Here is an 11372-nt window from a genome sequence, read left to right as displayed (position 1 = left end):
TTTTCATCTTAATGTGAAATTGATTAAATGCAGGCTGAAACTCAAAAAGTCGTGGAGGGGTTATTTATTGTAATTAGGAAATGTAATTGGTCTATTAAAGCTGATGATTTCTTATTTAAGATGATGTATAATGCATATTTGATTGTGTTATAAAAATAATTAGAAAAGAAATCGCAAATTTGTCTAAATTTTTCATCTTAATGTGAAATTGATTAAATGCAGGTTGAAACTCAAAAAGTCGTGGAGGGGTTATTTATTGTAATTAGGAAATGTAATTGGTCTATTAAAGCTGATGATTTCTTATTTAAGATGATGTATAATGCATATTTGATTGTGTTATAAAAATAATTAGAAAAAAAATCGCAAATTTGTCTAAATTTTTCATTTTAATGTGAAATTGATTAAATGCAGGTTGAAACTCAAAAAGTCGTGGAAGGGTTATTTATTGTAATTAGGAAATGTAATTGGTCTCAAATTAAAGCTGATGATTTTTTCTTTAAGATGATGTATAATACATGTTGGGTTGTATTATAAAAATAATCAGAAAAAAAATCGTAAATTTGTCTAAATTTTTCATCTTAATGTGAAATTGATTAAATGCCGGTTGAAACTCAAAAAATCGTGGAAGGGTAATAATTAAGAAATGTAATTGGCCTCAAATCAAAGCTGATGATTTTTTCTTTAAGATGATGTATAATACATATTGAGTTGTGTTATAAAAATAATTAGAAAAAAAATCGCAAATTTGTCTAAATTTTTCATCTTAATGTGAAGTTGATTAAAGGCAGGTTGAAACTCAAAAATTCGTGGAAGGGTTATTTATTGTAATTAAAAAATGTAATTGGTCTCAAATCAAAGCTGATGATTTCTTCTTTAAGATGATGTATAATACATGTTGGGTTGTATTATAAAAATAATTAGAACCAAACCGCGAAGTTTTCTAAATTTTTCATCTTAATGTCAAATTGATTAAATGCAGGTTGGAACGCAAAAAATCGTGAAATGGTTATTTATGGTAATTAAGAAATGTAGTTTGTCTCAAATTGAAGTTGATAATTTCTTCTTTAAGATGATGTATAATACATGTTGTCTTGTGTTATAAAAACAATTAGAAAAAAAGTCGGGAAGTTTTCTAAATTTTTCATCTTAATATGAAATTGATTAAATGCAGGTTGAAACTCAAAAAATCGTGGAAGGGTTATTTATAGTAATTAAAAAATGTAACTGGTCTCAAATTAAAGCTGATGATTTCTTCTTTAAGATGATGTATAATACATGTTGGGTTGTATGTTGTATTGTAAAAATATTTAGAAAAAATAATCGTGAAGTTTTCTAAATTTTTCATCTTAATGTCAAATTGACTAAATGCAGGTTAAAACTCAAAAAATCGTGGAAGGGTTATTTATGGTAATTAAGAAATTTAATTGGTCTCAAATTAAAGCTGATGATTTCTTGTTTAAGATGATGTATAATATATGTTGGGTTGTATTATAAAAATAATTAGAAACAAAACCGCGAAGTTTTCTAAATTTTTCATCTTAATGTGTATTGATTAAATGCAGGCTGAAACTCAAAATATCGTGGAAGGGTTATTTATAGTAATTAAAAAATGTAATTGGTCTCAAATCAAAGCTGATGATTTCTTCTTTAAGATGATGTATAATATATGCTGGGTTGTATTATAAAAATAATTTAAAAAAAATCGCGAAAGTTTCAAAATTTTTTATCTTAATGTCAAATTGATTAAATGCAGGTTGAAACTCAAAAAATCGTGGAGGGGTTATTTATTGTAATTAGGAAATGTAATTAGTCTCAAATTAAAGCTGATGATTTCTTCTTTAAGATGATGTATTATACATATTGGTTTGTGTTATAAAAATAATTAGAAAAAAAATCTCAAAGTTGTCTAAATTTTTCATCTTAATATAAAATTTGATTAAATGCAAGTTGAAACTCAAACAATCGTGGAACGGTTATTTATAGTAATTAAAAAATGTAATTGGTCTCAAATGAAAGCTGATGATTTCTTCTTTAAGATAACGTATAATACGCATTCGGTTGTATTATAAAAATAATTAAAAAAAAAATCGCGAAGTTTTCTAAATTTTTTATCCTAATGTCAAATTGATTAAATGCAGATTGAAATACAAAAATTGTGGAAAGGTTATTTATGGTAAGTAAGAAATGTAATTCAGAAAAAAGTAACAAAATATTTTTATAGAACACCAAATCGTTCGAAAATATCCAACCAAAAACTCATATTTTCTTCATCAGGATTAACTCCGGAAATATCTGTAGATGTCCCAATATCCACGTAATTTAAAACTCCATCAACAACCGGTTCCCAATGATCACCCTCTATTAAAGGATGTGAATCTTTAGCAAAGCTGCCAAATATTCTAATAACACGTTGGAGGGCAATCTCTTCTACAGAACCGTTAAGAATTTCTGGTGATATAACCGTTTTAAATAAATATCCCAAATCATCTGCATGAGCAGCACCTAGAAATCCCATCGAAATCGAATCCCTCTGCTTAAAAATGTTTAATTCAGTATCGGCGGAAAATCGATAAAAATAAACGGGATATTCATTATTTTTAACATGTTCAACAGCAGCTCTTCTAGCAGGAAAAGCAAAAAATGTGTCTGTATTAATATTAATGAAAGGTAACATGTAGTCAGGGCTAATTTCAACATCGCCTTGATAAAATTCTTTTATTTCTTCCGCCAATTTAAGCGCTTCTGGTGTCCCTGGTAAAATTCCTAACTCATCGGGGACAAAAGCAAAAAAGTCAGTGACTGGTTGGGGTTCTCCCGTTGCACCCCGAAGTAATTGTTCAAAATAAATCCCTTCCGCGTCTGTGTACCCAATCATCATTGGAACTTTATTATAATTTCCTTCTCGAAGAATTTTCATTGGATTATCCGGTAAGAAAGCTGTCTCTTTGTGTTTTTCTACAGTTGGCATATTAAAACCTCCCCAACGCATGGGATAAATCTAAAATTATCAAAATTAAATTTAAAAATGAAAAAATTACGAAATTACTAGAGATAGAAGTAAAAATCCTTGTATAATAAATTGAGGTGGAAGATATTGAAGAGTCAGAAACATTTCCATAGCATCATCAGTGGTTACTCCTAACACTTGAGCTAAATATAATCCGTTATTTTGAACCCCCGTCACCCAAGGACTAGTTCCCACACCACTTTGCATAATTGCCTTAGAAAATAATCCTTTGGATTGCGGAGAAAGGACGTGAAGATGTACACTAGCACCACCGGCGCTTTGTCCATAAATTGTTACTTGATCTGGATCACCACCGAAATATTCTATGTTTTTTTGAACCCATTCCAAAGCTAATCTTTGATCTTTCAAACCAGCATTTCCAGGAGCTCCAAAAGAAGGATCATCCAAACTAAAGAAACCTTTTTTGTAATAAATAAATTCAGTTAATTAAACGTAGTATTTAAATTATAATTAATATTTACCAAACATGTGAAGTCTATAGTTTAAATGAACCATAACGATATCTTCGGTGATTAAAAATTCAGGTCCGTAGAGGCTATCTCGTGCAGATCCAACCGTGAAAGCACCTCCGTGTATAAAAACCATAACCGGTAAAAGATTTGATTCATTTTTGTGCAAAGTTGGAGTGTAAACGTTCAAATACAAGCAATCTTCTTGTCCGACTATATTTAAACCTGAAATTTGCACACATTCGGGTACATCTTGGGTGGCATCTCTAATTCCAAGCCATGGTTCGTTCGCAACTGGGTCTTTAAATCTAAGATGTCCTACCGGTGGTTTTGCAAATGGTATACTTTGGAAACTGTAGAATTCTTTTCCAAAACGATCATATCTTAGACGTCCTGTTAAGGTCCCATCTGGTATTGTTACGAGTATTTCTTGGGAATAGGAACCAACTAAAAAAATGGTTAAGAATGAAAATAGCACGTAATTAATCGGTGGCAACATTTTTATTAAAGTTATTACGTTGATTTTGGAGTTAAATAATAGGAGATATTTTTCGAGTGTGTACTAATTATAGATTTGGATAAGATTGATCTGGTTTATATTTTTATATCAGATGAGATTTTAAAATATTTTCTTATTCTCTACATAGTAGCTATATGGTGCGCTTTATTATATACTTACTATTCGTAAAAGTCACTTGATAACCTAGGGGGGCCCCCGTTTAATATTAGGCCTATTTTGGTTCAAGTGTTCGAGAAGTTTATTAAGCTGTTTTTGTATTATTATTCATTACAAGTGATAATGAATTATCAGATTCATCTGAAGCGACTCTTACATCAAGCCAAAACACTCAAAAGATACTATAAACTAAAAGATAGTACCATAAAAAATGTGTGGAATATTTGTTGAAAATTAGATTTTGTGGCTGATTAATAAGGAAGCATTTGGTTTGCAAAATGCATATCATTAAGATTGACAAACGCTGGTTTAGTGGATGAGTTCACAGATATTGTTTCAAAAGTTGATCATTTTTTCTGTAATTTTGCCAATAGGGCGAAAACATAAGACGATAGCTGTTAGGAATTTTCGACATAGTAGTTTCTCAAAAAAAACGAGATCATGACACAGTTTCGGAGATAGCTTATGTGAACAATGAATTTGGGACACTTGTACAAGAAGATTCTTGTGAATCTTTAATGGTAAGTTTTTGGTTGGACGCAAAATATCCATGAAGAAGCCCGCAAAGTTGCTGCATCACCACCTTGAGTTATTATAATAAATTCAATTAATTTGTGAAGAAATGCAAGAATAAAGTAACCATGCGCCTAAAATCTATCTTCACGAACATCGGCATTTCGCTCAGAAATAATAAATTATTATGGTTATTTCCAAACGGTGCCATAAAATCCATGTCAGTCTGCACAAAAAAATACGAATCGATGTTTTTATATTAAGCGCAACCCAAATGGATTTTTGTAAAAAGGCTATTTTTCAAACAATTCGGTGATCGAAGTTAATTGAAGTATTGAACCTAATCATGGTTTTGACTTTGTTCCATTTGATTGTGTCGTATTTGTCACCAAATCTTCGCATAATAACTTCTGTCAATTTGTTTTAATTTGATTAGAATATCATAAATACTTTTACAATCTGTCGCTTGCCTACAAGGAACATTCTTGTGGGTTAAATATTTGTGTTGCCTTCCTTCTAATTCAATGATATCATTAATTCGTTTTCATCCTAATAGATTTTGTCTTTTTCACTGATATACTTATTATCTTCTAGATCTGCGGCGATCAGTATTATGATTCAATGTCCTACTTGCGTATGCGTTTGGTAGATATGTAGACGTGTTTTTCGTTTTGGTACTGAGAACAGATAAGTTTCTAAGTTATTAGTAAGGTTTTTTGTTGTTAAGGGTCTGATATACAATTTCCGTGATGGTTACATTACAGTAGAGTATCATTGGATTCGTATTTTCTAGCTATATTAGAAAATATGATAATATGCAGCATGGTCCATTTAACATGAGGCAAGCGAATATCTTGAAAACTCTTCATTTAACATAAAAACTATCCAAACAAAAGTTCTTCTGTATGAAGAAAGAAACTATATAGCGATAAAACTTTTTTAATTCTTGGAAAATTAAAAAGAATTCTTGGAAAGCTAGAAACAAGAGTTTGGAACTGCTGATGCCGGCATTTCCAGAATATTACTTTCAAAGACTTCGTTGGTTGAATTGTTTTAAAATGTAGCAGGTAAAACTAAATTAGCATAAAAGCTGCTTGGCAACAAATACTGAATTCATTCCATCGTTTTGCATCAAGGCAAAGTGTTTATACTAAGTTATTAAATCATGGATACTCTAAGTGTGGCAAAAAAGTCGAAATGATTTTTATTTACGGAGAAACTGGCAGAAAAGTTGCTAATAGCATATTAGTTTTGTATCGTGAGTGTTTTCCTGATCGAAATACGTCTTCGAGAAGAGTCTTTTACAGAGTTGTAAATGATTACACTAACACTGGAAATGTGGAAGCAAGAAAAAGAACTCGGAACAAGTATCATTCATACCATATGTCATTTCATCAACAGCTTTTTGATGGTGATTTTGAAAATTGCTTAATATTTTGTCAATGGGCACAAGAACGAATGCTTAAGACGAGGTTAGACATGGTTATTGACGTCTGTCAATTTCTTTGGTACTTTAATTGGTACTGGTTTAACATTATTTAAACAGTACTTTAATTTAACTTTAATTAATACTATTAGCATTTATTAAACAATTCAGTAAGCTATTTGAACCAAATGCAGAAACAAACTATAAACATTGCACAACAAGTAGCTATTAACCTAATTAATAGGCAAACCGATTTAAAACATGAACAGAAATAATGAGTTAGTAAAATATTAATTAAGTTTTCATAACACTTATTATTTTTGATAAAAAAATAACCAAAAAGTGAAAAATATAGAGTAAAATTAAATGATAGAACAATTACATATTCCATTACTTGTCTCAATTATAAATATCACGAAAACTACTAAAATTGGACATATGATATCTATGTCTGTATATCCTTTATAGAGTCGTAAACTATGCATTTGATCATGTGATGATCTTTAGCAATGTTGTTGTGCATGAGCCCACGAAGAGGAGTCATTTTATTGATTTCTTCAAAATCAATAAAATGACTCAAAATGAATTGAATATTTGCGTAATGTCACTCCTTCAAATTTATTTTAGTAGGTGGAGTAGCAACGCGCGCAGGATACAGCTAGTACATAATATAAATTAAATGTCTCTTGATGGGCAATTCAACCAGCACATAATATACCGGGTGTTCCATTTAAAAAACTTATGGGAAAGCCTTAGTTCTACTTAATTTACTTAGTTCTATGAATATCATCAACTTTCAGGCTTTGACTAAAAAAGACGAAACAACAATTTTTAAAGTTTTGTTGCAATTTTCATAGATAACTTGCAAAATTCGCTAAAAAATTAATTTCTTGAAGGATCCTTGTGGAAATATCACCAATTATTAATTAAAGTATACCCTTTTTAATGCAAAAAGCCGTTTTGAAAAATCACTATTAGTTCTTGAGAAATAAATTTATGAAATGATCGACAATTTTTTCGAATTTTTCAATTTTCGCCGATTAAGTTTTAAAAATTCGTATAAAATCTATTTCTTGGAATATGAGTATGAAATTTTCCCAAAGTGTTAATAAAAGTGTCCTCTTTCCAATGAACTAACCCGTTTTCAAAAATTACTTTTAGTTTTTGAGAAAACAATATTTGAAGTTTTGATAAAATATTCGATGTTGCAATTTTCATCGAGAACATGCAAAATTCGCTATAAATTTAATTTCGTGAAGGACCCTTGTGGAAATATCACCAATTATTAATTGAAGTATCCTTTTAATGCAAAAAGCCGTTTTGAAAAATCACTTTTAGTTTTTAAGAAATAAATTTTTGAAATGATCGACAATTCTTTCGAATTTTGCAATTTTAGTTGATTAAGTTTTAAAAATTTGTATAAAATCCAGTTCTTGGAATATGAGTATGAAAATTTCCCAAAGTGTTAATAAAAGTGTCCTCTTTCCAATGAACCAACCCGTTTTGAAAAATTACTTTTAGTTTTTGAGAAAACAATATTTGAACTTTTGATAAAATTTTCGATGTTGCAATTTTCATCGATAAGTTACAAAATTCGCTATAAAATTCATTTTTTGAAGGATCATTGTGGAAACATCACCAATTATTAATTAAAGTATACTCTTTTTAATGCAAAAAGCCGTTTTGAAAAATCGCTTTTAGTTCTTGAGAAATAAATTTTTGAAGTGATCGACAATTTTTTCGAATTTTCAATTTTCGCCGATTAAGTTTCAAAAATTCGTATAAAATTCAGTTCTTGGAATATGAGTATGAAAGTTGCCCATAGTGTCCTCTGTCCAATTAATTAACCTGTTTTGAAAAATAACTTTTAGTTTTTGAGAAAATAATATTTGAAGTTTTGATAAAATTTTCGATGTTGCAATTTTCATCGATAACTTGCAAAATTTGCTATAAAATTAATTTTTTGAAGGATCCTTAATTAAAGTATCCTCTTGTTAGAGTTGCTTCGTTAGTTAAATCAGCATCAAAAAAGTTCATTTTGTATCTTGGATCCAAATAAGTTGACATATCTTATCAGCTTTCTTATTAATTTCATTTTTATTCAAATATGGCAATAATGTGGCAATATAGGGTATCATTTCAGAAATGCACCATAAATTGTAACCATAATGATATACAGTTGGATAACTAAATTTAGTTGTAATCGTAATATGTTAAAAACATTCAGGACGTTCCATTTAGACAAATTTACAAACAACTTTTGTTTAAAACTTTCCGTAACCTGACAAATGAACTATAAACATTTTATTATCGTTATATATTTATCAGTATATATCACTTAAGTGCTGATCAGATTATAGTATTCCCTGTCAATCATAGAAACGTTATAAATACAAAATGTGTCGAGCAAAACTAATTTTAACCTGTATTATTATTATAACAATCTCTTCAATTACTTCAGCTGAAATTCTTAACTCAATACCAGATGGAATATTACGAGGAACCATCAAAAACGATCGTTTCGGCAATGAATTTTTTAGTTTCCAAAGTATTCCGTATGCAAAACCACCAATTGGAAATCTTAGATTCAAGGTAAATTTAATGTTTAATTAAATATTTAAGTAAATAATTTTTTTTAGGATCCCATCCCAAACGATCCTTGGGATGGAATCAAAGACGCAACAAGTGATCTCCCTTTTTGTTACCAATTCGATGAAAATTTAATTGGTGAAGAGGATTGTTTATATTTAAACGTTTACACTCCAAGTTTAAACGCAACAAATCTTCCCGTTATGGTTTTTATCCACGGCGGATCTTTCATAACCGGATCTGGAAGACAAGATTATTACAGCCCGGAGTTTTTAATTCCAGAAAATGTACTTTTGGTCACTTTAAATTATCGCCTTAATATTTTTGGTGATTTTAATAAAATAATTTGATAAGATAATTTATAAAACTTAAAATACGTTTTAGGATTTTTTAGTTTAGACGATTTAAATTTTGGAAACGCAGGATTAAAAGATCAAAGATTAGCTTTGGAATGGGTCCAAAAGAATATTAAGTATTTCGGTGGTGATCCAGATAAAGTAACAATTTTTGGGCAAAGCGCTGGTGGAGCTTGCGTTCATCTTCACGTCCTTTCCCCGCAATCCAAAGGATTATTTTCAAATGCAATCATGCAAAGTGGAGTGGCAACAAGTCCTTGGTTTGTTGGTGTACCAAATAATGGAAAATTATTAGCCGAAGTGCTTCAAATTTCCACCGATGATGTTTCAAATATGTTATTAACTTTGCAGTTATTACCTGCAGCGACTATTTTTGGTGCTTTTCAACTTCTTTCAATCGTAACACAAATTAAATTTGATTAATTTTTTTTTATTGGGGGCAATTTTAGAATAATCCAATGCGTTGGGGTGGATTTCATGTTCCAATTGTTGAAAAACAAACGGATGGGACTGCTTTTCTTATCGATGAGCCATTAAATCTTATCAAAGAAGGAAATTATAATAAAGTACCTTTATTAATTGGTTACACAGACGCGGAAGGAATTTATTTTGAACAATTCTTGAGAAATTTAACCGGACAAATTACACCATTAACCGATTTTTTTGCTTTTGTACCTGATGAGTTAGGAATTTCACCAGGGACACCCGAAGCACTTGAATTAGGGGAAGAATTAAGAAGATTTTATGAAGGCGACGAATCACCACCAGATAATTTGCAACCTTTCATTGATATTTATCGAGACACTTGGTTTGCTTTGCCGGGAAGAAAAGCTGCTTTAGAACACGCAAAAACGAACGAAAATCCAATTTATTTTTATCGATTTTCAGCCGATACTGCAATGAACGTTTATAAAAATCGCGATGAAATTTCAATGAGTTATAAAGGTGCAAGTCATTGTGATGATTTATCGTATATGCTTAACACTTTTATTACTCCTAAAATTGAAGAGAACAGCGTTGAAGATTTCGCAGTTAACAGGGTTGTTAAAATGTGGACTAATTTTGCTAAAAATTCGAATCCCAATTTCTTAGGTGACGATGATTGGAAATCTGTAAGCGATGGGGTTATGAATTATGTTGATATTGGATCGAATGAAAATAAAAGTGGAGTTGATCCTGATGATGTTAATGTTCAATTTTGGTTGGATATATTTGAAAGATACGGAGTTTAAGAAATAAAATCGTTTAACCTTCGATCTTTCGTTTTTATAATATAGAAGTATCTCCTTATATTATGCATTTGAAAGAATTTAACGCTATATTCATGTAACTATGTATTTTGAACATGATGAAAAAAGGAAATGTAAAAAAAAATATATTGACGTCTTTATGGCAAAAAAAGTTATAAAAGACAAAAAATTTACACATTAATTCCTGATTTATAAGGCCGTATTTATATTATAGAATGTATTAAGGGATATAAATGTATTATAACAGGTTTTTTTTTTATTTTAATTTATTTATGGCTTTGCGAGGTCCTAGCCCAATATCATGGTTATGTAATATTCACCAATACATCAGATCGCAATATTAGATCTCACCAAAAATTCATATGCAGTGCTAGCGTAAAGTAACCCCCCCCCTGGTTTAACTTCCGAACAGATTGAGATATAAATATGAATAAAAAAACGTCAGTTTCTATATTTTATCAACACAAATATTTTCTTATGGAAAATTTTGCATCACTTTTAGTTTTTCCGGAAAATAGAACAACTTTGTTTTTTTAAATGGAACACCCAGTATATTATGGTATCTTCCGAAAGATGAAAACAATAGGAATCCAACGGTAGCTCACAATCAAATATCGGTTTATTAGTTTTTCGCATAAAAATTAAACAAAATGCGGAATTTCGCCGGAAAAACCAACGTATCTTCGTGGACTACCTGTCGAAATGCAATTGGCCAGGTAAATGGTGGACGGTAGGTTAACGGTCGGTATACGCTGGAGCTAAGACGGATTTAAAATTGCAACTTCAATCACTTTTTTTTTAGAAATGAAATAAAAATTGGGTAGAAGTATATTAAATTTATGAATTAATCATATTTTATCAAAAAATATTTATAAAGAAAAAAAGTCAATATAAGAAATGAAATTTTCTTATTAAAGATTTTGCTAGTATAGGTAACGGTTGAAAAATTGGCTTAGTGTTGTTATTGAATAATAAAAGAATTTTTTATTTATTAAGAATCAACTATTAAGTAAATTGTAATTGTTGTTTTCTTTTCTTAAAATCGTGTATATACAGTGTGTCCCCGGATTGTGTCCCCGTAAGGT

The 11372-nt window shown here is 30.0% G+C and overlaps 2 protein-coding genes across 2 annotated transcripts; one reads left to right on the top strand and one right to left on the bottom strand.

Annotated features, from left to right (window-relative positions):
- Positions 1 to 1989: 1989 nt before the first annotated feature.
- LOC111417669 (juvenile hormone esterase-like) lies at positions 1990 to 3972 on the bottom strand. Its single transcript, XM_023050020.2, has 3 exons — positions 3490 to 3972; positions 3047 to 3426; positions 1990 to 2998 (listed from the first exon to the last, which is right to left on the bottom strand). The coding sequence occupies exons 1-3, from the start codon at positions 3611 to 3613 to the stop codon at positions 2216 to 2218; spliced, it is 1287 nt and encodes a 428-aa protein (XP_022905788.2). The 5' UTR covers positions 3614 to 3972; the 3' UTR covers positions 1990 to 2215.
- Positions 3973 to 8459: 4487 nt separating this feature from the next.
- Positions 8460 to 10291, top strand: LOC111417677 (juvenile hormone esterase-like). The gene is made up of 4 exons (XM_023050028.2): positions 8460 to 8684; positions 8732 to 9008; positions 9066 to 9436; positions 9487 to 10291. The coding sequence occupies exons 1-4, from the start codon at positions 8490 to 8492 to the stop codon at positions 10267 to 10269; spliced, it is 1626 nt and encodes a 541-aa protein (XP_022905796.2). The 5' UTR covers positions 8460 to 8489; the 3' UTR covers positions 10270 to 10291.
- Positions 10292 to 11372: the final 1081 nt, after the last annotated feature.

Source organism: Onthophagus taurus, chromosome 7, assembly GCF_036711975.1.
Source record: "Onthophagus taurus isolate NC chromosome 7, IU_Otau_3.0, whole genome shotgun sequence".
NCBI classification, from domain to species: domain Eukaryota; kingdom Metazoa; phylum Arthropoda; class Insecta; order Coleoptera; family Scarabaeidae; genus Onthophagus; species Onthophagus taurus.
Note: the sequence above shows the minus strand (reverse complement) of the source record. Positions and strands in the feature narration are given on the sequence as shown.